General features: G+C 44.6%; 1 protein-coding gene across 2 annotated transcripts in view; it reads left to right on the forward strand.

Moving 5' to 3' along the window:
* The window catches only part of LOC104301781 (ephrin type-A receptor 6), a 641,386-nt gene that overhangs the window by 450,542 nt on the left and 164,804 nt on the right, over positions 1-26,040 (forward strand). The window contains exons 7-9 of one of the 2 annotated variants that reach the window (XM_054165754.1): positions 6,161-6,208; positions 6,652-6,814; positions 23,628-23,736. In XM_054165754.1, coding sequence (XP_054021729.1) covers positions 6,161-6,208; positions 6,652-6,814; positions 23,628-23,736 — 320 coding nt within the window. The remainder of the gene's footprint in view (positions 1-6,160; positions 6,209-6,651; positions 6,815-23,627; positions 23,737-26,040) is intronic. The other variant, XM_054165755.1, reaches the window with a different exon arrangement.

Here is a 26,040-nt window from a genome sequence, read left to right on the forward strand (position 1 = left end):
GGAACATTCCTCAACACACTCAAGGTCAGACTTGATATAGCCCTTGGTAGCCTGATGTAGTTGCAGGTGTCCCTGCTGACTGCAGGGCAGTTGGATATGATGACCTTCGAGGGTCCTTTCCAACCCAATGCAATCTGTGAATCTGTAATTTTACAAGAGGCAGAATATTTTGACTTGCAGTCACCAGAGCACTTCAGGCATCAGATCAGGGCTGGCAGTTGAGCCAATTAGTTGACACTGAAGTGCTGATATGCACTGATGCTGTGAGCTCACAGCTTGCAGGATAGGGCCTGTGCAAAATACAATTCTAATCAATTACCTTGTGTACATGAAATGTTGGAGAGCAGCTCTGGGGAAAAGGACCTGGGAGTCCTGTGGACAACAGGATGAGAATGAGCCTGCAATGTGCTGAGAAGGCTGGTGGCATCCTGGGATGCATCAAGGAGAGTGTGGCCAGCGGGTTGAGGGAGTTTCTCCTGTCTCTCTACAGTGCCCTGGTGAGGCCACATCTGTACCACTGTGTCCAGTTCTGGGCCCCTGGTTCAAGAGGACAGGGACTTCCTAGAGAGAATGCAGAAAAGGGCTACAAAGAGAAGACTAAAGCATCTCCCTTATGAAGAAAGACAGATAATTGAGTCTTTTTAGTCTGGAAAGGAGCAGACTGAGGGGGAATCTTATTGATGATTATGAATGCTTAAAGTGTGGGTGTCAGGGGGATGGGACCAGTCTTTTGTCTGTGGTGCCCAGTGACAGGACAAGGCATAACAGGCACAAACTTGAGCATAGGAAGTTCCATCTAAACATGAGGAAGAACTTCTTTCAGTTAAGGGTGATGGAGCACTGGAGCAGGCTACCCAGAGAGGTGGTGGAGTCTCCATTTCTGGAGACACTCAAAATCCACCCAAATGTGTTCCTCTGTGACCTTCTTTAGGTAAACCTGCCGTGGCAGGGGGGTTGGATTTGATGATCTCTGGAGGTCCCTTCCAACCTGTACCATTCTGTGATGCTGGGATTAGCTTAGCAGTTACTGTTTTATTCTAATGTGTACGAAAATGTTAAAGTTTAGGTGGCTCTGGAGGTAATTAACTGCCATCATGGTTGATTCCATCAGAAAAGAAAGAGGTTGGAGATTTCATTTTGTGAGGGACCAGAGCTATGATTCATAAAAATTCCTACCTTCCATAATTGTGGTCATTTATGTCAAATAATGATGTTTCATTTGTAGGTCACATTGTATGTATCCTTCAAACAGTTATATCTAGGCAAGAGGGAAAAATATGACCAAATACTCTTTAAAAATATCCTTTTTTTTTAATATTGGTGCTTCTCTTTAAACACTGATACTGTCTGAGCCACAGGACTCTGAATCTTCTGTGCTTTAATGTGGTACTTACACAGCTCTGACATTGTGCTGTAGTGCACAGGAGAAGTACCTCATCCCTGTGGTATATAGATTTAATCTCTCTTAGTATTTCTTTCTCTTTAAGTGCTATCACTCCAAAAAGGCTAAGCAGGATTATATAGCTTAAGTACAGAATTTTCATGTTGGAGGACAATGGATACAAGATAGACAATGTATTTGCAAGCAGTTCATATTAAATTCCGCTACTCTCTCCCCAGCTTCTTTCCACAGACACAGATTTGAGAGTTGTAGCTGCAGAATAAGTATGTTTTCAGCTGTCATGAAGAAGGTTTTCAGTTATTCATGGGACTAAATGCCCTAAATATCTTGATTGTCATTCATAAAACAAGCTAGACAGGGTCAATTGCAAGAGAGTGGTAATTCCTGGATATTGTTTTGACTACAGAACCATCGAGTCATTTGGGTTGGAAAATACCTTTAAGATCACTGCACCTAACAGTCGACCTAACACCACCATGGCCATTAAACCATGCCTTGAGGTGCCACATCTACACATTTTTTGAACACCTCTAGGGGCTGTGAGGCCACCACATCTCTGGGCAACCTATTCCAAGGCCTGAACACCCTTCCAGTGAACGTTTTTTTTCCCTAATATCCAATCTAAACATTCCCTGGCGCATTTTCAGGATACTTCCTCTTGTGCCTAAATTTCTATCAGTGCTCTACTGGTAAAGTTCATCTTTTGAAGGTTATTTGAGCACTCCATGCAAAATCCTGCATTTCACCTTCTGGTTTTTAGTTTCATATACTTTTTCTCACTCAGAGCATTACAAAGTAAACTGATTGCAGTGTGAGTCAAAGCTGCCAAAAGGTCATAATATTTTGATTTGTCTTTATTTTATTTCATACATGTGCACAAACTCTCCATTTCCATTTTCTCTCTGAAGTAAGGTGGGGATAAAATTAGAGAGCAGCATGTTCACAGAAGTGTGGCATGTGGAGGTTTGTATTTCTGCAGGTGTGAGTCATTGGGGCATATCACAAAAATTCTAATAGTCTTCATGATAGCATCTGGGTATTGAATGAATAGGACATCCATAAGTAGATTATTTCAGTTAGTGCATTCTAGTGTACTGCAAAAGATGAAAGCTTTTGGTTGCTGTTGTTTGCTCTTTTTTATCTCTGATCCTGTTACTCCATTAAATTGGTTTGTTTAGTCTTAGACTGTTGGCAGCAATATATGTTACATTCTGTCAGCCTATTTCTTTAGATATGAAAAAGTGCCTTAACTATGAAACCAGGTATAAAATTAGGGTAGATTCAGATTCAGATAATCATGCAGAGGTGACTGCAGGAAAGCATCAAATACCTGTGAAGTCAGAACTGAATCCACTGACAAGAGGAATCATACAAGCAATAAGAAAAATGCAATTTCCTTAGAAACAGAGATAGCATTTTCAAAGTTCATAAAAAAGAGATCTTCAATGTGGAAAGCTAGTCATAGGCTCTGTATTTCATTCTGTAATAGCATTGGCAACACTTGTCATTTGGATGGTATTTACGTTTTAATTACAGATTTTCACCAAGATAAGTTTGCCATGGGGAAGGTCTTATGAATTTCTTTGTATCAGATTTTGAATAGTAGCTACAACAGTATATTGTATTAGATAAACTCATTTCACTTATGCTTAAACACCCAGCCACTTTGTTCCCAGAACTGATTCTTGTGAGTCCTATGCCATCTTAAGATCAGAAATGCTGCTGTGGTACTAATATGAAGAATCATAGCACTTCTTTGACTTCTTTTAAACAAACTTGGAGATGTATGTAGTAGCTAATAGTTCACTTAATGCTTACATGCAATGGGAAATGCAACCATATCAGTGACACTTCTGTTTTGCAGACTGTTTAGTAGTCCCGTGTAGTTATCAAGAAATACAGAACAGATGTAGCCCTTGACATTTCCCATTGATCTTGGGGCTGTTACTATCCAGGTCAGAGTTCTGTCACAGACCATATTGTGGTTTCTTCTAGGCCACAAAGTCATCCTTCCTTTCTATGGACAATATGGTGCATGGCTGGAGTGCTGATACATGTCAAAACTTTGGCACAACCTAGCCAGGGTCTAGTTAAAGCATGCACTAACAGGAAGTACATCCAAGTCCTGCAGTCTAGAATTCACATTTTGAACCCAGAACTCATGCAAAAGTAAGTGTATATTCTCTGTGGCAAGAATAGGACAAAGCATCCCATACTTCTCTGCAGGCTAGAATTGTATGTTTTATTCTGAGACTGTGGCAGAAGGAGTGGCCAACATTGAAAGTCACCCCCATGAATCCCAGATTTTGTCTCTGAGGAAAACTCTAGCTTCCTAGGTCGACTGCAGATCATGTCATTGTTTTGAGAAGGCAGTAGTGGCAAAGCATCCACTCTTCAGGGAATTTTCTTATCTATGAATCCAGCCTAAAAAGGATGATTTCTTTGTGTGAACACTCACACAAAACAGTGTGAAGTTTCCAGCTATTTATCATTTTGTCTCAAGCTTGAGCAACTCTTTTTTCAGGCACAGGCTTCTGAAGCTTCTTATTCTCAAACACACCAAGGTGACAAGTTTCCATTTCCCTAATATACAGACTGTATATATACTTCCAGTAGCAGCTTGTGGTGGGTTGAAGGGCCGATCCTCCCTTCCCTCCCACCACGGGCAAAAAAGTGAGACTCAGACAAACAGATTGCAAAAGTGGTGGAAAGTTTAAATGGAAAAGCAGTCAATGTTTTACAGAGAACCACAAGCACAGTGACAAAAGAGATCCCAAAGTATACCCAAAGAACAGCCCAACACTTCCCTCTCCCCACCTGAGGGTACACCCAAAACCCCAGGACTCCTTCTTCCTGCCCCGTCTTCCACTGTTAAGCTAATCTCAGCTGGCCAGATCTGAGATTGCCCTGGCCAGGCTCAAAAGGCTGTGAGATGAGTTGTCCCCCCTCATTACCAGATAGGGACCAATCTCCATGGGAGTGGTGAGGGAAGAAAGAGGAAGTGCAGAACCTTGCTGATGGTTGTATAGGCAGCAGGGCATTATGGGATGAAATACATAGCTTCCCATGTCCACCCACTGGGCTGGACCCTCAGGACACCGCACGTGTGGCTTGTGTGGTGGCAACAGCAGGCACTGAGCCTGAACCACCACCCAGCTTCATTAATAAACTCAAGTATTGTGTTCCCCAAGGTTGCTTGCCCTGGCTAAGTTATGTGTTAAGTTATACAACTATTCTACACATGACAGCTCTGGAATCTGCACATATAAAAAGTCTATAGAATAAAAAATAGCTCTGCATGACACACTGAATGTTTGTGAAACATCCACTGAGTACTATGAAAACTTCCCTCTATGTGTAGGACAGCTCCATTTCCTTACAAATTTGAATATTAAACCATTACAATTTTTTTTTGCTCACAGTGTATTTATCAAGTTCAAGGAGAAACAAATCCATCTCTTTCCTAAGATGGTCTACTGTCAGAAGAGAATAGATCTATTCTGAAATGTAAAACAAAGTGTGTGTCTAAAATTCACTCACCTGTGCCAACTGAGGGTATGGCACTGCACATAATCAGGAGGAATCTCAGTTACAGAAGTGTTTCAGTAATGTATTACTCACAGGATTACAGGCACACCATGTCTCACTGTCTCAGTTTAAATGTATACTTCTTGTTGGTTCAGAATTTGGAAACAGACTGTAGAACAAATCAACACTTCCTCTTACTACAGTTTTTCACATTATTTCTGCTGCTTGAAGTAAAGATTAAATGCAATTATTTTAGACATTGGTCATTGTTGCCTGCTTTCTACTCCTGCACTGGACAGAATCAGTAAGTTATTACTGTGTGGGTTTGGGGTTTTTTTTAATGTGGTTTTCTTTGCCATGTCCTATATGCCTACTCAGGGAATATTGATTATACCTAGAGCCCTATGCTAACATGACTTTGTTAAAGCATGGCCAGAGCTGACTCAGCATATTTTATATAAAACTGTTTGGTTTATATTAAAAAAAATCTCATTACTGCTCAGAAGAGATTGAGTCCAACATAATCCAACTGAAACCTATTCTTCTCCTGTTTGTATCTCTTCTATGAAACAGAGTGATTCCTTCTTAACAGACTGGAAGCACCCTTTGAAAAACTTATACCTACACTAGTTATCACTGCACGGTATAACAGATGTGTGTGGTGCCCCATGGGTGTTACAGTTGGGTTCTTAAGCATATGCCAAGGACATTTCTACTCATATGTCAATTTGGAGACAAATCCTGCTGCAACAAAGTAAAGCTAGCCTTGAGGCATCATATAAAATATTACAGATTACTGCCTTACCAAGTGACAGTAACTAATGATAGGGAATAAACTTCCTCTTCTTCTAAGTCATCCCCTCGTGGAAAAGTATCATCAATGAGCTGTCTAGCAAATCAGCAGAGCAATGGATGTGGCTGCTGTCCAAACTACAGCATCTGGTCTGCAGTGGTAATTCCCAGTGTTCTCTGCACATGTTAATTTTCAGTGATCTCTGCAGAGAGGCAGAAATTCTCAGCAGATGCCCAGGATCAGCCGCCTGGAGATTAACAGGGGACTTTGGCACAAAGTGTTTCTCCTTATACAGTGTGAAAGGGAATTTCATGTATACAACATTGCAGCTGCCTGGAGAGAGAAATAAAGTTCGAGAGCAGCAAAGCAATTGAACCATAGTAGAAGTTTACAGACTTTAAAGGAAAAGTTAATTTGTATTTTCTTTCACCCCACAGGTCTACCCCCGGATAGCGCCGGCATTTTGGCACTACCTGCGGGTAGAAGTGAGTAGCGGGTATTTGAATACTCCCACATCTTTGCTTTACAGCTTTACAGCTTACTTTACAGCTTACTAGTATTTACCTCCCTCCTAGTTTGTCCCTTGTACAAAAATAATTAGCTACCATTTTAGCTGCCATTTTCTGTGAATGTAGTCTTGCACTAATTCCATACTGTTTTGGCTACAGTGTGATTACTAACCCAAGTCACAGAGGTGTGGTACGTTTATATGCAAGATTAAAGACCAAACCCTGAAATCTAAGCCAAGGCCATATCATGCATTATGAAAGTAGTAAAAATCAAAGTACACGAATCCATACCTGCACCTCCTTTGATAAACACATTTTGCATTCATGAGAAGGATATGGAGCTTCGGTGCTGCTATATCATGTGTGTGAAGTTTGCACAACTCAACTTGAAATCATTTCTCCCCTCTTTTGTCCCTCAGGAGCACGAGCAGCTCAGCTATTCCTCCACAAGGTCCAAGGCTCCAAGTGTTATCATCACAGGTCTCAAGCCAGCCACCAAGTATATATTTCATATCAGAGTCAGAACGACAGCAGGATACAGCGGCTATAGCCAGAAGTTTGAATTTGAAACTGGAGATGAAAGTAAGTTTCACTGAAGGAAATATGAAACAAATACAGTAGAAGTAGCAGCTACTACTAAAACAATGAGACACTGTGAGTTGAATGGCTGAATCTGTTTTTGTTTATAACAACAAATAGAAAATTTAGCCCAATGCTGGTATTGAAAGATGTTTTTTACTGCAGAGTTTCCTTATGGGTCCCTTCCAGCTTGAGTTATTCTATGGGTCTATGATCCTTTCTTTGCTTAAAGGTGGCCTTTCTTTGGGCATCTAGAAATACCCCTAGTCAGTGCTTTATGTAAATCCAGCAACTTCATCCAAGCTCCCAGAATGCAGTGGTGAAATCTTTTCTCTCTAGCTGTTAGTACTCTCAGACTCTAAAAATCATTAAAAAAATAAACCTTCTATTTTTCTGTACACAAATAAGCCTTCAAAATTTGCCCACCAAGAAGGAAAAAAGCCTACATATTCCTGCAGAATGTGAGAGAAGACCTGCTGCTGTGTGGGATGCTCATGCTCAGAACAATTCTGTAATTAAATCCTGTATTGTATTTCATGTGCAAAGGAACTGCAAGTGAGGTATTTGCAAGAATTTCAGCTAAAATTACCGCAGCAGATGCAACACTAAAACACACTCATTAAGGAAATGAACTTAGTTAACCAATTATGTGACCATGTTTTCCGTTATAGTTCTAGAATTTGAGTTGGTTAAGCTAAAGTACAGACTCGAAACTACATAAGTGTTTTCAAGAGCACCCATGGGTTTGTCCTTCATTGCTGCTTCTGGTTCAAAAATGCTGTAGGGACAGCTTTCCAGGTGTTTAATGCCTAACTGGACCTTTAGAAAATTTCTGGGTATTCAACCCAATTGGGTTGAATAAGAGCTGAGACCTTGGGTGCTTTCAAGATCTTGCCCGTATCTTCTGATGCAACAAATACTAGGCTTTAGGCACACTGGGATATAACTCTTATGAAAAGTAAATAGTGTTTGAACTCCTATGGGCCTGTGTCATGTTTGTGAAAGTGTGACTTACCCACCTAAATCAGGAAGACTGTGGTTCCAGTGACATTTCTTTGGCGCTGCTGACAGAAACATCTCCTGGGAGTGAGATTCCACCCACTCCTCATAGCCCCATGTCTCCTTCTCTTGGGCTGCACAGTGACCTAGAGTTTACAACACTCTTAAATATTTATTACTTCTATTACTTCCAAGCACCCAGTGTGAACCTTAATAGTGAAACATAAATACATATTGTATGTTTCTGTTTACCAACACTTACTATTTGAGCTGGTGCTTGACTAGAAGTGTTTGATTTATTATGAATCTAAACCTTGTGATTTAAAGGAAATGTAGACAGAAGAGCTTTTCTTTATGATCAGTTGAGATGGATGTTGAAATAAATTCTGCTTCTATATGAATGGTACCTTGAGCTAGATAAAAGCTTCAATTAAATTAAAGGGGCAGTTCAAAGGACTATAGCCTTATTCAAATATTTATACAGTACTGCTTTAGATTTCAAAGAGGAAAAGAAAAAGAAGGGGGGAAAAAGCAAAGTGCCTGCTGGTAAAAGTTACTTATTTCACACTGAAGCAATACTCAATGATCTGTCAAATGATGCCTTGTTACTGTCCAAATATCTAGTTTCCTCAATGTGTTTTGAAAAGTGACCTATTTTAAACTTTAGGGCAATATCAGATGGTGATTCAGTTGGCCCTTTCATAAAGCAGGACAAATGTCTGTAACTCTGTAACTTTCCCAGATGGCTAATGCTAATAGATTGAAATGTAAAATGTACCATGTACAACTAGTATTTATTTGAACTCTTACAGTCATGGGGAGCTGTAATGGACTAGTGAGCTGTAATAGGTTAGTCTTACTGTTTCCCCCCAACACAGAAATGAGGAAACAGTAACACACACACACAAAAATAACCCCTCTGGGTTGAGATAAAAATAGTTGAGATTAAAAATGTTTAATATAAACAAGATATAAAGCACAATGGCTTTAGCTAATAATACAATGTACCATTACATTAGCTTAATCTATTTGTAGAAAAAGTGCAGCAAAATGCAGGGAAAAAACCCAGCATAAAGCAGAAAACCAGTGAGCTAACCAACTCCCACCAGCATCACCAATACCCAAAACCCAGGACCCAAAAGCATCACAGACTCACAGGATGTTAGGGGTTGGGAGGGTCCTCTGGATCATCGAATCCAACCCCCCTGCCAGAGACTATAGAATCCAGCACAGGTTGCACAGGAACACATCCAGGCAGGTCTTGAAAGTCTCCAGAGAAGGAGACTCCAACAACCTCTCTGGGAAGTCTGTTCCAGTGCTCTGTTGACCCTTACAGTAAAGAAGTTCTTCCTCAAACCAGAAGAGTCAGCCTCTCATGTTACAATCAGAACTTCAAGCCCTGTAATACTTTGCCCCAGCCAGCACTTTCATTTTGAAGCTGGCATAAGGCAGGATGGGTTTGAGAAATAGCAGCAAATATTCAACTTAACTCATGACAGGAGCTCAGCATGTTTCTAGGTAGATAGTGCCAGTGCATAAGCCTCGTCATTAAAAATCTTCACTGCATTACTAGCCTGATTTAGCCTGTACCTTGTGACCCTTTTCTGACAGATTAAAAAGACAAATAGAGTAAGGAATAGAATAGAATAGAATAGAATAGAATAGAATAGAATAGAATAGAATAGACCAGGTGTGGTAGGTTGAGAGAGGGCTTAGCTCTCCCTACTCCACAGAGTAAGAAACCACAGCTAACTCAGTTGAAGAGCAAAGCTATATATTTACAAGCATATTTGGAAAGCAGGTTATATATAACACAATATATACAGGTATTTACAATATATACACAGAAATATACAGCAAAGAGAAATAACACAACAAAAATCCCTCCCCCTAAAGGGATCCCCTCCCAGTAACCCCCTCTCTCTCCCCCTACCTCCCTTTTTTCCCAAAAAGGGGTTAGAGAGAAAGAAAGGCAAGTTCTTAAGGGAAAGAGTTGTTAGTAAGCTTCAAAAGCCATGCAGGATTAGTGTTTGCTTATCTGAAGGCCAACTCCAGCAGTTCGCAGAGAGAGCAGGCAGGGAGAACAGGCTGAAACCCAAACTCCCCAACTCCCAGACGAAACTGAACTGAGATAAAAAACAAAAATTCCAACTGCTCCACAATCTAAAGTTGCATTTTGTCTATCCACCAATGAAATTCGTTTAGAATATCAGAATGTTTTGGTTCTAGTACCGAAAACATTTAGCCAGAGTGTCACAGCACTGTTTGTTCTTAAAAGCACAGCCTCAAACGGTCACACCATGTTGGAAGAGACTTTCAAGATCATCATGTCCAACCCATCAACCAATCCAACACCACCCAAACAACTAACCCACGGCACCAAGCACCCCATCAAGTCTCCTCCTGAACACCTCCAGTGATGGTGACTCCACCCTCTCCCCGGGCAGCCCATTCCAATGGGCAATCACTCTCTCTGTTTAGAATTTCTTCCTAACCTCTAAACCTCCCCTGGCGCAGCCTGAGACTGTGTCCTCTTGTTCTGGTGCTGGCTGCCTGGGAGAAGAGACCAACCTCCACCTGTCTACAACCTCCCTTCAGGTCGTTGTAGAGAGCAAGAAGGTCACCCCTGAGTCTCCTCCAGGCTAAGCAACCCCAGTTCCCTCATCCTCTCCTCATAGGGCTTGTGTTCCAAACCCATCACCAACTGCATTGCCCTGTGCCTTCTTCAGCTAACTGTGCATAGGTCATTTTAAAGAATTCTTTTGTCTTTCCCATGAGTGATATAAACACTGTCTCTCACTCTAAAAACACCCCATTTTTTTACAAGCACTAAATCATTTTGTAGCTCTCAAAAATTTTAGCATCTTTTTTGACGTATAACATGAGAGCTGAACTTAATGCTGAATTGAACTGGAATACCAGATCTGTTTATGATCCCATAAACAGACCTAGCACCACTTACTTCCTTATAATTCAGTTTTCTTTTAATTATACCTCTAAGAACTTGCTGCCTGAACTACAGCATTGTCCTTAAAGTAATAGACAAATTGACTGTGAGACATGTTGCAGTGGTTTGAGCCTTAACTGGGTGCCTGGTAGGGGGAAAAATGAAGGAGGTAAATCTACCAAAACCAATCTGGAGTCAGTTTGGAAGTAGGAGAAGTACATGGGTGTAACCCAGCACACATGTATAACAGTCTCCTAAACCATACTATTCCTGGCAGGACAGTGCTGTCATGCCTTCTCCAGTTTACTCATAGTATCATAGTATCAGTCAGGGTTGGAAGGGACCACAAGGATCATCTAGTTCCAACTCCCCTGCCATGGGCAGGGACACCCCACACTAGAGCAGCCTGGCCAGAGCCTCATCCAGCCTGGGCTTAAACACCTCCAGGGACAGGGCCCCAACCACCTCCCTGGACAACCCATTCCAGGGCTCCACCACTCTCATGGGGAAGAACTTCCTCCTCACACCCAGCCTGAATCTCCCCACCTCCAGCTTCATTCCATCCCCCCTAGTCCTATCACTCCCTGAGATCCTGAGCAGTCCCTCCCCAGCCTTCTTGTAGCCCCCTTCAGATACTGGAAGGCCACAATGAGGTCACCTGGGAGCCTTCTCTTCTCCAGACTGAACAGCCGCAACTCCTTCAGTCTGTCCTCACAGGAGAGGTGCTCCAGCCCTCTGCTCATCCTCCTGGCCCTTCTCTGGACACCTTCCAGCACCTCCAGATCCCTCTTGTAACAGGGGCTCCAGAACTGGAGGCAGTACTCCAGGTGGGGTCTCAGCAGAGCTGAGCAGAGGGGGAGAAACTGGCGGAAACACTCTGTGCCACTTCAGTTATGCAGGGTAGCATTAGATACATCATGACTAGGAACACTGAGACATTTTTGGTACAGTTGTTAATGGTGGTACATGAGGCAGAAAGAAGACCAACTCTGTAGCAGTAAAGGAAATGTTAGTTAATCGAACAATGCTCATCTGGATTTTGGGAAGCATTCTCCCTCACTAACCAGCAGGCTGAGGCATCCACTGCTTGGGGAGAACGTTGTTGTTGGACTCTTCTCTGTGCTGCAGGGATAAATAAAGGAAACATCCAAAAGAGTAACATTTTTGTGAAAAGAAAAAATCTGTGAAAATAAGTGGCTACCTAGAAAAGTCAGAAAAATCCTCTCCAAAGAGGGAAGCTTCTAGCAAAGCTGGCAGGGCTTCGTACTTCCAGTGCACACACCGGCTGAAACAAATGAGATGGCAAATGTCTCAGATGTAGAAACTGCCTTGCTGGATCTCTCCCCATGTCTGCCCAGCCCTGGTCTTCATTCAGTAGTAGCTAGCACTGGATACCTCAGAATGTCTCATTTTAATTTTGAAGTATTTATGTTTTCAGCCATTGTTCCTCAAATCCGATTCTGGCCTATCTGATTTCTGTTGTATGTGCCCAGAAGCCCCAGAGACTTCACTTTTTACCTCTGCATTTCCTAAACAAGAGCAACATCCTAGCTCAGATATCAAACTGATTGCACAGGCTTTCCATTCATCCACTGCTCAGGAAGCTGAAGCCAGGGGCATGGCCTCAAAGAAGGCTTTTCAAGCAAATACATACCAAAAGGTTCTGTATTCTAAAGCTAAAGACGGCATTATTTTTCCCTTTTACAAGTCCTTTTTAATCTTGCCTTCCCATTGCCTCCTCCCTTTCCCATATATTTTTCTTTCTTACTTTTCTTAAGCACTCTTATTTACTATGCCTTGTAAATCCATCTGACAGCCAGTTCCTGTTTATTAGAGCTCCAGTTCTCACTGTCCACACTTAACTGTCATACAGATACTCACTATTATCTGTCTAGCTCTCTGACCCTTTTTTATCTTTCAATCTGTGGGAAGGTCTGCTGCCTGATAGATGTCAAATTGAAATAACTGAAGGACATAGGTAAGAGGCAGAAGGGAGCTGTCATTAGGGCTTTATATACCAAATTATACCAAATACATGACATTTTTAAAGATTTTGGAGAAATTTCTTCAAAGAAAAGAAAGAAAACAGAGCTGGAAGATTCTTTCATCCTCTTGCACTAAAACACATGCACCATTTCTTCCAGTCTGCCCAGTGAGGAAGTGAAGAAGCCTCAGGATATTTACATTCAGTCCAGGGAGGAGGAACAGTTCCTCCTCCACACATTCAGCTGAAGAATCCAGAGAAGACCTGAAGCAGGGCATGGATGTAAAGAGTAGACAGTGGGGACAGAACTGTCACCAGGCTGTATGCACAAGGGATTTCTGGGCATGTTGTTAAGCAAGGAAGCTGGAACAACAGAGTTAGAGACTTTATATGTCATTGTGGGCATGTAACCTGAGTTAAGCATGAAGAGTAACAGGAGTGAAGAGTTTATCTGGATAATAAACTTCTGGGTATGTGTGTGATGCATGCTGCAGTTTTGAAATCAAATCACAACGTTGACTAATAACATCAGTTGCAGCTACAATGTGTTTGGGGAGTTTTGACACAAACATAATATACTATAATCTACTGGGATAAGTAATAGAATCCTCTTGCTCCTTGTCTTATGCTACTCATTATTTAAATTATGTTTCTGCCAAAATGAGCTTACTGAGCAGACAGGTGAAGAGAACAGAATGTGCTATCAGATGAAACAGCCAAACCAGTTAGATATGAGTCTTGTGAGTCTTAGTACTAAAAGTGGTTTTCATGTTCCTGTGGCACCAGCACTCCCTCACCCCCTTGCCTATCAGCTTTAACTACCCATTAGTGTATGGCTGCATATATGCTACAGCCACATTCATCCCTCTGATCACATTGCTTCTAGTCATCCCTGCACTGGACAGATTTGGCTGGTGCATAGTTGGCAGACTGTACACTGGAGAGTGCAGAGACAACAAAATACTGATTTGACCTGTAGGAATGCTGGTTGTGTAGTTTAACAAAAGAGATTCTGGGGGAAGTGGTATGTACATCTATGATTACATGCAGCACTCTAGTATGTACACACAAAGAGATGAAATAAGATTGCAGAAGCTTGCTTGGATTTGCCACCTATCATAATTTGCCTTTTTTTTTTTAAACTGAGTTTTTCTGTCTTGAATAACCAAGTAGTCCTGAGAAGAAACAGAGGAGCAGGGAGGTCATTCTCCACCTGTACAGCACACTAGTTAGGCCATACCTTGAGTCCTGTGTCCAGTTCTGGGCCCCTCGGGTTAGGAAAGATGTTGAGTTGCTGGAAGGTGTCCAGAGAAGGGCAACAAAACTGGGGAGGGGTTTGGAGCACAAGCCCTACGAGGAGAGGCTGAGGGAGCTGGGGTTGCTTAGCCTGGAGAAGAGGAGGCTCAGGGGAGACCTTCTTGCTGTCTACAACTACCTGAAGGGAGGTTGTAGCCAGCTGGGGGTTGGTCTCTTCTCCCAGGCAACCAGCACCAGAACAAGAGGACACAGTTTCAAGCTGTGCCAGGGGAGGTTCAGGCTGAATGTTAGGAAGAAATTCTTCATAGAGAGAGTAATTGGCATTTGGAAAGTGCTGCCCTGGGAGGTGGTGGAGTCCCCACCACTGGAGGTGTTTAAGAAGAGACTGGATGAGGTGCTTGGTGCCATGGTTTAGTTGATTAGATGGTGTTGGATGATGGGTTGGATGCAATGACCTTGATGGTCTCTTCCAACCTGGTCTATTCTATCCTATCCTATCCTATCCTCCCCTATCCTATCCTATCCTATCCTATCCTATCCTATCCTATCCTCCCCTATCCTATCCTATCCTATCCTATCCTATCCTATCCTATCCTATCCTATCCTATCCTATCCTATCCTATCCTATCCTATCCTATCCTATCCTGTGGTCCCTTCCAACCTATTCTATTCTATTCTATTCTATTCTATTCTATTCTATTCTATTCTATTCTATTCTATTCTATTCTATTCTAATATGCACAGCTGATAGAGAGGAAAATCTGAAGGGGGGGTGAAAGCAGGAAATGACAAAAAAGATACAAGAACATGCACAACAGAAAAGCAAAACCAAAACATGTTGAAGATTTGCAACCTGAACTTTACCTTAAGATAAATATGGAGAAATGAGAAAAGGAGAGAAACTTCAATGATTTACATAGAATATATACATAGAATAAACCAGGTTGGAAGAGACCTTCAAGATCATCGCGTCCAACCCATCAACCAATCCAACACCACCTAAACAACTAACCCATGGCACCAAGCACCCCATCGAGTCTCCTTCTGAACACCTCCAATGATGGTGACTCCACCACCTCCCCAGGCAGCCCATTCCAATGGGCAATCACTCTCTCTCTGTGTAGAACTTCTTCCTAACATCCAGCCTGAACCTCCCCTGGCGCAGCCTGAGACTGTGTCCTCTTGTTCTGGTAGGTTCTGAAAGGTTGGGAAGCATGCTGAATTTAACTTAGAATGGCAAAATTATATTTAAAACATATATTATTCCATGCCACAGATTACTTTTTTTTTTCTCACTGCCTCAAGAGCATTTCATGGAGCCCTTTACCTCTGTATGAGGACTGTGTGTTTGAACATGTGCTTATAACTTGTGCTGGTCACTGCACTGTGCCTTTATTGATTTCTAGAAGGATCACTTCAAGCACAAATAAGTATTTCCATCGCTTTCCTTACCTGCCTCTCTGTCAGTTTTTAACAAATCCACACTTTCCAATTATACTTTTCTGTCATTTGACATTTTTATCTGACAAGTAAATTAAGGTCATTGGAAAGTTTCAGGATTGAAAGCCCCTTGGAGTGATTTGGCTGCTTGGAAAAAGAATAATCATTATGTGTTGGACCCTGGCACCTCTGCCAACACAGCAAAGTACAAGCAAGAGCAACAAAATGATCACTTTTGAGGTGCATACAGTCTCAACTGAAAATGGCATTGCTCAGAGGTGGAAAGAAGTCTGTCAGTCTGGAATTGTCCTCCTTCATGAATCTGACTCTGCTTCCTCGGAAAATATATGTTATTAAACTTGCATTCTGAGTTAGAGGAAACACCAGGAAATATCAGCTCTATTCAGCAGAAATTACTTTCTTCATCTGGATAGCTACAGAGTGCTGCTTTTGACTACGGAATCAATCCCTCCAGCTCTTAGGAAGACAGGTCCTTGATTGTCTCCTTGGCAATAATCTCTGTTGAAGAAAAGCACAGATAATTTGCTAATTTATGTGAGCCCCTGGCTTGCTTTTCTCCTGCTGAATTAATTATTTTTGCATGGCTGTAGTTCATTCTTTCACTGCCATTGTAAGGATGGGCAAGACAGACTCATTTAAATCCTCCTCCTTCATTGACATCTTCAAATTCTGCCTGGCTTTAACAATCATTGCAGCATTTATCACAACCTCAGCTAGTCTGAAAATAGTATTGAACATTGAGGAGTGGACTACTCTCTGGATAAGAAATTGGCTAGCTGGCCACACTCAAGAGAGTTGTGGTCAACAGCTCAACATCCAAATGGAGACCACTGACAAGTGGTGTCCCTCAGTGGTCAGTATTGGTGCCAGTGTTGTTTAACATCTTTGTCAGAGATATGGACAGTGGAATTGAGTACACCCTCAGCAAGTTTGAGGATAACACCAAGCTGTGTGGTCTGGTTGACACACTGGAGGGAAGCGAAGCCATCCAGAGAGACTTGGACAGGGTTGAGAGCTGGGCCCAAGCTGTCCTCACATAGCTCAACAAGGCCAAGTGTAAGGTCCTGCACGTGGGTCCTGCAACCCCAAGCACAAACATAGGCTGGCTGAGAAGTAGCGTGAGAGCGCTCTTGAGGAAAGGAACTTAGGGGTGTCAGCTGATGAAATATCAATGTGATTTGTCCCTGTACTCAGCACTGGTTAGGCCACACCTTGAGCACTGTGTCCAGTTCTGGGCACTTCAGTTTAGGAAGGACATTGAGACACTTGAATGTGTCCAGAGAAGGGCAACGAGGCTGGGGAGAGGCCTTGAGCACAGCCCTATGAGGAGAGGCTGAGGGAGCTGGGGTTGCTTAGCCTGGAGAAGAGAAGGATCAGGGGAGACCTTAATGCTCTCTGCAACTACCTGAAGGGAGGTTGTAGCCAGGTGGGGGTTGGTCTCTTCTCCCAGGCAACCAGCACCACAACAAGAGGACACAGTCTCAAGCTGTGCCAGGGGAGGTTTAGGCTTGAGGTGAGGAGAAAGTTCTTCCCAGAAAGAGTAATTGGCCATTGGAATGTGCTGCCCTGGGAGGTGATGGAGTCCCTGGAGATGTTCAAGAGGGGACTGGACGTGGCACTTCGTGCCATGGTTTAGTCAGTCATGAGGTGCTGGGTGATAGGTTGGACTTGATGATCTCTGGGGTCTTTTCCAACCTTATTGATTCTGTGATGTTCTATGATCTATAATTCTATGAGCCAGCAATGTGCACTTGCAGCACAGAAGGCCAGCCACATCCTGGGCTGCATTGAAAGAGTTGTGACCAGCAGGACAAGGGAGGTGATTCTACTCTCTTGAGACCTCCACCTGTAGTACTGTATCTAGTTCTCATGCTCCCAGCATAAGAAGGACATCAAATTGATGGAGAGGGTCCAGAGGGGGGGCGAGACACTGGAACAGGTTGCCCATGGAGATCATGGATGTCCCCTCCCTGGAGGTGATCAAGGCCAGGTTGTACAGGGCCTTGAGCAATCTGATCTAGTGGAGGGTGTCTCTGCCCATGGTAGGTGGGGGGGATGTAACTAGATCCAAGTGCCAGGTTCTGCACATTGGCCACAACAACCCCATGCAGAGCTACAGGCTGGGGTCAGAGTACACAGTCAGGTGGAAAGGGACCTGGGGGTGCTGGTCGATGGTAGGCTGAACATGAGCCTGCAGTGTGCCCAGGCAGCCAAGAGGGCCAATGGCATCCTGGCCTGCATCAGGAACAGTGTAGCCAGCAGGAGCAGGGAGGTCATTCTGCCCCTGTACACTGCACTGGTTAGGCCGCACCTCGAGTCCTGTGTCCAGTTCTGGGCCCCTCAGTTTAGGAAGGAGGTTGACTTGCTGGAACGAGTCCAGAGAAGAGCAACAAAGTTGGTGAGGGGTTTGGAACACAGCCCTGTGAGGAGAGGCTGAGGGAGCTGGGGTTGCTTAGCCTGGAGAAGAGGAGACTCAGGGGTGACCTCATTGCTGTCTACAACTACCTGAAGGGAGGTTGCAGACAGGTGGATGTTGGTCTCTTCTCCCAGGCAGCCAGTACCAGAACAAGAGGACACAGTCTCAGGCTGCGGCAGGGGAGGTTCAGGCTGGATGTTAGGAAGAAGTTCTACACAGAGAGAGTGATTGCACGTTGGAATGGGCTGCCTGGGGAGGTGGTGGAGTCACCATCACTGGAGGTGTTCAGGAGGAGACTTGATGGGGTGCTTGGTGCCATGGGTTAGTTGTTTAGGTGGTGTTGGATTGGTTGATAGGTTGGACGCGATGATCTTGAAGGTCTCTTCCAACTTGGTTTATTCTATTTCATTCTATTCTAGATGATCTTTAAGCTCCCTGCCAATGCAAAACATTCCATGAATCTCTGAACTCGATGTAGAGAGCCTTTTGTTGCTTTTGTTACATAACACATTATGTTCTATTTTTCCTATCCTGACCCTATGGAACATAACACAATGCACAGCTAGAATCCACTTGCATATCATCACTAGACACAGTTTTAGAGATCAGCTATTCAGTGAGAGTTTGATGCATCATTTATTAGAAGGTGCACATATTTCACTTCTCTGTGGAGAGCTTATGACCACAGGTACTGCATGCCTTGTAATTCACTGACTGTGCATATCTCCATTAAATTATATGGACAGAAACAGAATGGCAGAAATCTAACAGGTTGGTTTTGCTGAAAATTTAACATCACAGAATCACAGAATGTTAGGGGCTGGAAGGGACCTTCAGAGATCATTGTGTCCAACCCCCCTGGGAAAGTAGAATCACCTAGGGAAGGACACACAGGAACACATGCAGGTTGGCCTTGAAAGTCTCCAGAGAAAGAGCCTCCACAACCTCTCTGGATAGACTGTTCCAGTGCTCTATGACCCCCACAACAAAGAAGTTTCTCCTCATGTTGAGGTGGAAATTCCTGTGTTCTAGCTTATATGCATTATTCCTTGCCCTATTGCCTACAGTTAATTGTAGTGATTTTATTGCTATTACAAAGCCAATTTATACTGCTATTTCTAAACCACTCCCAAACATTATTTAGAAGGCAGAAGGTTGTCTTGGAAATAGCATCGTATTGAGACTTTGGGCAGTAATATGTTCATTGCTGTGGGCTTCCTCAATGGCAAAGTGAGAGAACATAGCCTGCTGAGCCTTCTAGTTAGGAGCCCAGGTGATTTCCCTAAGCTTTTAATCATATGGGTGAAAGCTGAATATTTTGCAAATAGAATAGAATAGAATAGACCAGGCTGGAAGAGACCTTCATGATCATCACATCCAACCCATCAACACCATCTAATCAATTAACCATGGTAGCAACCACCCCATCAAGTCTCCTTCTAAACACCTCCAATGATGGTGATTCCACCACCTCCCTGGGCAGCCCATTCCAATGGGCAATCAGTCTCTCTGTGTAGAATTTCTTAGAATCATAGAATCAGGGTTGGAAGGCACCACAAGGATCATCTAGTTCCAACCCCCCTGCCATGGGCAGGGACACCTCACACTACATCAGCCTGGCCAGAGCCTCATCCAGCCTGGGCTTAAACACCTCCAGGGATGGGGCCTCAACCACCTCCCTGGACAACCCATTCCAGGGCTTCACCACTCTCATGGGGAAGAACTTCCTCCTCACATCCAGCCTGAATCTCCCCACCTCCAGCTTCATTCCATTCCCCCTAGTCCTATCACTCCCTGAGATCCTGAGAAGTCCCTCCCCAGCCTTCTTGGAGGCCCCCTTCAGATACTGGAAGGCCACAATGAGGTCACCTGGGAGCCTTCTCTTCTCCAGACTGAACAGCCCCAACTCCTTCAGTCTGTCCTCACAGGAGAGGTGCTCCAGCCCTCTGCTCATCCTCGTGGCCCTTCTCTGGATACCTTCCAGCACCTCCAGATCCCTCTTGGAATAGGGGCTCCAGAACTGGAGGCAGTACTCCAGGTGGGGTCTCACCAGAGCTGAGCAGAGGGGGAGAATCAGCTCCCTTGCCCTGCTGGCCACACTTCTCTTGCTGCAGCCCAGGCTCTGGTTGGCTTTCCGGGCTGCAAGTGCACACTGAGAGCTCCTGTTGAGCTTCTCCTCCCCCAGCACCCCCAAGTCTCTCTCCTCAGGGCTGCTTTCCAGCCAGTCCCTGCCCAGCCTGGATTTGTGCCTGGGGTTGCCTCGACCCAGATGCAGGAGCGTGCCCTTGGTCTTGTTGGACCTCATGAGGTTGGCTTGTGCCCACCTCTCCATCCTGTCAAGGGCCGTCTGGATGGCATCCCTTCCCTCCAGTGTGTTTGCTGCACCACACAGCTTGGTGTCATCAGCAAACCTGCTGAGGGTACACTCAGTGCCACTGTCCATGGCACCCACAAAGATGTTGGACAAGACTGGTCCCAGGACTGATCCCTGAGGGACTCTGCTTGTCACTGACCTCCACTGGGACATCCTAACATTCAGACTAGACATCCCCTGGCACAGCTTGAGACTGTGTCCTCTTGTTGTGGTGCTGGTTGCCTGGGAGAAGAGACCAGCCCCCACCTGGCTACAACCTCCCTTCAGGTAGTTGTAGAGAGCAAGAAGCTCTCCCCTGAGCCTCCTCTTCTCCAGGCTAAGCAACCCCAGCTCCCTCAGCCTCTCCTCGTATGGCTTGTGCTCCAAACCCCTCACCAACTTTGTTGCCCTTCTCAATCAAACCAACAAAAATTACTTTTCCTGATAAACCTAAATTTTCTTTTATTTTTGGCATTTACTACCATTGTCAGAGGTCATGGAACAGAATTGTTTATTCTTCCAGAACAATGTTATCTTTGTTATGGAAGTGGAGAGTAAGAATTTGGTAAGCATCATGTGGTGAAAGCATTCAAGTGTAACCGAGTTTAAAGAATAAAACTTTGGAGCCATGAGACAGGAGGGAGTGAGAAAAAGTTGACCTAATTCTTTTTCTGCTCAGGTAGTACTTGGACAGTGAGGAACAATTGGACTGTAAGTAGGTAATTTGTCAATGTGCAGATTTAATAGTATACAGGATAAATTAATAAAAAGACTGAGTGTCTGCAGACCAGATGATTCCAGGGGTTCCTTTTTAACTCCTAATGTTCTATCCCCCAAAAAATAGAGAGAAAAATCCCAAGGCATAATAAATTCTTTTCAGTTGCAGTGTTGCAGATCATGAGAGCATGTTAACTGTACAACTGAAACACCAGTCATACAGAAGTGTGTGTGGAGCTGCACATTAAGTGAGCTGCTTCTGCTTTGCTTTCTTCAAAGCTCAGGATAATATCACTTACATAGACAGTACTGCTGCTAACTTCACTGGGACAGTTGGAGGGGGAGAAGGTGTAAGGTTAAACTAAAGCTAAAGAAAACAATCCACAATCTTGGCATATCCACACTTCACATATAGTTTCACATATGGAATAAACCAGGTTAGAAGAGACCTTCAAGATCATCATGTCCAACCTATCATCCAACACCACCTAATCAACTAACCCATGGCACCAAGCATCCTGTCAAGCCTCGCCCTGAACATCCCCAGCGACAGCAACCCCACCACCTCCTCAGGCAGCCCATTCCAGTGGGCAATCACTCTCTCTGTGTAAAACTTCCTCCTAACCTCCAGCCTAAACCTCCCCTGGCGCAGCCTGAGACTGTGTCCTCTTGTTCTGGTTCTGGCTGCCTGGGAGAAGAGACCAACCTCTGCCTGTCTACAACCTCCTTTCAGGTAGTTCTAGAGAGCAATAAGGTCACCCCTGAGTCTCCTCTTCTCCAGGCTAAGCAACCCCAGCTCCCTCAGTCTCTCCTCACAGGGCTGTGTTCCAAACCCCTCACCAACTTTGTTGCTCTTCTCTGGACTCGTTCCAGCAAGTCAACATCCTTCCTAAACTGAGGAGCCCAGAAGTGGACACAGGACTCGAGGTGTGGCCTAACCAGTGCAGTGTACAGGGGCAGAATGACCTCCCTGCTCCTGCTGGCCACACTCTTCTTGATGCAGGCCAGGATGCCATTGGCCCTCTTGGCTGCCTGGGCACACTGCAGGCTCATGTTCAACCCACCATCAACCAGCATTCCCAGGTCCCTCTCCACCTGGCTGCTCTCCAGCCACTCTGACCCCAGCCTGTAGCTCTGCATGGGGTTGCTGTGGCCAACGTGCAGAACCTGGCACTTGGATGTGTTCAATCTCCTGCCCTTGGACTCTGCCCATCTGCCCAGCCTGTCCAGGTCCCTCTGCAGAGCCTCTCTACCCTCCAGCAGATCAACTCCTGCCCCCAGCTTGGTGTCGTCAGCAAATTTACTGATGATGGACTCGATGCCCTCGTCCAGATCATCAATAAAGATGTTAAAGAGCATGGGGCCCAGCACTGATCCCTGGGGCACACCACTGGTGCCTGGCTGCCAGCTGGCTGTGGCACCATTCACCACCACTCTCTGGGCTCGGCCCTCCAGCCAGTTCCTAACCCATCGCAGTGTGCTCCCATCCAAGCCATGGGCTGACAGCTTGGCCAGGAGTTTGCTGTGGGGGACGGTGTCAAAGGCCTTGCTGAGGTCCAGGTAGACCACATCCACAGCCTGCCCCACATCCACATTCAGTACAAGTCTCTAATAATGCTAACTCCACGTTTTAAAAACCTGCAAGCATCTTCCCTCCTTCACCATTGCTGGGACATGGATTATGTTTTTTCACTTCACAGGCACATTGCATTTGATGTGTGTGATAAGCACCAGGAAAAGTGAACCTTATTGCCTGATTGAACTTCATGAGTGGGATACAAATTATCTCATGAGGTTCAATAAGGCAAAGTGTAAGGTCCAGCACCTGGGTCAGAGCAAGCCTCAATGTCAGTACAGGCTGGGGGATGATGAATTTGAGAGCAGCCCTGCAGAAAAAGACTTGGAGGTACTGGTGGACGAGAAGCTGGACATGAGCCAACCATGCACACTTGCAGGCCAGAAGGCAAATGGCATCCTGGGCTGCAGCAAAGGGAGCATGGCCAGCAGATGAAGAGAGGTGATTCTGCCTCTCTGCTTTGGTGAGACCTCTGCTGGACTACAGTGTCCAGCTCTGGAGCCCCCAGCATATGAAGGACATGGACCTGCTGAAGCAGGTCTAGTGGAGGGCTGCAAAGATGATCAGAGGACTGAAGCAGCACCTCTGCTACAAAGACAGGCTGAGAGAGTTGGGGTTATTCAGCCTGGAGAAAAGACTGCCCTGGGGAAAACTTATAGCCACATTTCAATATCTGAAGGAAACCTACAGGAAGTCTGGGGACGAACTGTTTGGAAGGGCTTGTAGCAATAGGACAAGAGTCAATGGTTTCAAACTGGAGCATGGTAGACATGAGAAGGAAGTTCTTTACAATGAGAGTGGTCAAATATTGCAACAGGTTTCCCAGGGATGTGGTTGAGGCCCTATCCCTGGAGATACTCAAAGTCAAACTTGATGGTAACCTAAGAACCTGATCTAGGTGGAGGTGTCCCTGTTCATTTGAGGGGGTTTGGCAAAATGAACTTTGAGGATCTTTTCCACCCCCATGCATTCTGTGATTTTGTTATTCTGTGAAAGTGTTACAGAGCAATTGCAACATTTGACCAATGAAATGTTATTACCCCCGCTGCAAGAACCCTACTGATGGAGCTTTAACCATTTTTTCCCCCCATGTGCTTCTCTTTCAGCTTCCGATATGGCTGCAGAGCAGGGACAGATTCTTGTGATTGCCACTGCTGCTGTTGGTGGATTCACCCTTCTGGTCATCCTCACTTTGTTCTTCCTGATCACTGGGAGGTAATTGACACAACAACGTTCTCAGGGTCAGAGTCATCCAAAACTAAGAACTTAAGAATAGTGGTGCAGTCATTCAACCATGTTTTCAGTGCTAAAACAACTGTTAGAGTAAGTGAGGTGGATGTCCTCCTGGTTCAGCACTGCTCATATTCACAGTTCCATTGAGAGTGTCGCTCTTCATAAAACCCCAGTTTGGGTAAATAAACAATTACCTGAAATCAGGAAATAGTTTGGCTATTGTCACAATAAGTTTCTGGACCTCTTACCTGCAGAGTGAGAATTGAAAAATGCAATTTATCTGCAAGCCCAAAGCTTGACAAACTGTCCTAACTCTAAATTGAAAGCTTTGGAGAGTATAACCTTAAGATTTTTGATGTCTTGATGTTGGCAACGCAGCTTGCTAAAGGCACTGAAGTGTACAATTTTTTAGTACATTTGAAATATTGAGTTTGTGGGGAAAATCATACACAATTATGCATATATTTTATACACACATATTTCCACCTATTCAGATAAAATACAGGAATTAAGTAATAAAGTTAAAGGAAGGAAAACTTTACTCCAAAATACAAGAATGATTCTACTGTCTGTGATGTCACTGGTGAATGAAAAAGACCTTCCTGAAGGTCCTGTTTTATTGCTTTGTACTTTTGGGGGGGTTTTAATTGGTTCAAAGATAGAATCATAGAATCATAGAATCAATAAGGTTGGAAAAGACCTCAGAGATCTTTGAGTCCAGCCTATCACCCAACACCTCATGACTAAACCATGGCTTCAAGAGCCACGTCCAATCCTCTTTTGAACACCTCCAGGGACGGGGACTCCACCACCTCCCTGGGCAGCACATTCCAATGGCCAATTACTCTTGCTGGGAAGAACTTTCTCCTCACCTCAAGCCTAAACCTCCCCTGGCACAGCTTGAGACTGTGTCCTCTTGTGGTTCTGGTTGCCTGGGAGAAGAGACCAACTCCCATCTGGCTACAAACTCCCTTCAGGTAAGTTGCAGAGAGCAATAAGGTCTCCCCTGAGCCTCCTCTTCTCCAGGCTAAGCAACCCCAGCTCCCTCAGCCTCCTCTCACAGGGCTGTGCTCCAGACCTCTCCCCAGCTTTGTTGCCCTTCTCTGGACACCTTCAAGTGTCTCAATGTCCTTCTTAAACTGAGGGGCCCAGAACTGGACACAGGACTCAAGGTGTGGCCTAACCAGTGCTGTGTTCGGGGCACAATGATTTCCCTGCTCCTGCTGGCCACACTGTTCCTGATGCAGGCCAGGATGCCCTTGGCCTTCTTGGCCACCTGGGCACACTGCTGGCTCATGTTCAGCTGGCTATCAACCAGTACCCCCAGGTCCCTTTCTGCCTGGCTGCTCTCCAGCCACTCTGACCCCAGCCTGTAGCTCTGCATGGAGTTGTTGTGCCCAGTGTGTAGAACCCAGCACTTGGGCTTGTTGAATGCCATTCTGTTGGCCTCTGCCCATCTGTCCAGCTTGTCAAGATCCCTCTGCAGAGCCCTTCTACCCTCCAGCAGACCAACACCTGCTCCCAACTTGGTGTTGTCTGCAAACTTACTAATGGTGTTCACAATCCTGTTGTCCAGATCATCAATAGAGATATTGAACAGGACTGGGCTCAGCACTGATCCCTGGGGGACATCACTAGTGACTGGCTGCCAGCTGGATATGACACCATTCACCACCAATCAAATCTCCATCACAGCATGCTGCTGCACATGCAGGGGAATTCACCAGGCTGGACAATGTCTATTTATTTATTTTTAAAATAGCTATGCTGGTTCTTATACTTACTATTCTTGTACTGTGGTGCTCATTGTCCACCTGCCTTCAGTTGATCTTTTGATCAGGTGTGTTCATTGTGATGCAAGTGGCCAGATGCCATTCTCAGTTACACACTGAGGATTTTAGGATGACTTACAAATTCTGCTTGGCCATGCTAGGAAATGCACATAGATGCTGTCTTTTCTGGAATGCTGATTCCCATGGGCTTAGTTGCTTCCATGATGCCTTGATTCCTTTTTCACTGACCCTCCAAGTCCTTCCTCTATGATTCAGGACTTCACCTGCCTCCAGTGTGAAGCAAAACAAGATTTAAAAGGACAAAGATGTGTCTCCATTTACCTTGTGAGACATCAGTAGGGCCACAGTGCTGCCTTTGATCAAGAAAGGCTAAAATGTGACTGATACTTTGTAGAGCTATGGGCCTTTGAGCAAGGGAATCAGGCTCATAACTCCAGTAGGTTCTGTGAGAGGCTTGTGTAGACTCTGGAGCCTCCCTACCCTTTTCCCCTAT

This window comes from Dryobates pubescens, chromosome 12 (assembly GCF_014839835.1).
Source record: "Dryobates pubescens isolate bDryPub1 chromosome 12, bDryPub1.pri, whole genome shotgun sequence".
NCBI lineage: Eukaryota > Metazoa > Chordata > Aves > Piciformes > Picidae > Dryobates > Dryobates pubescens.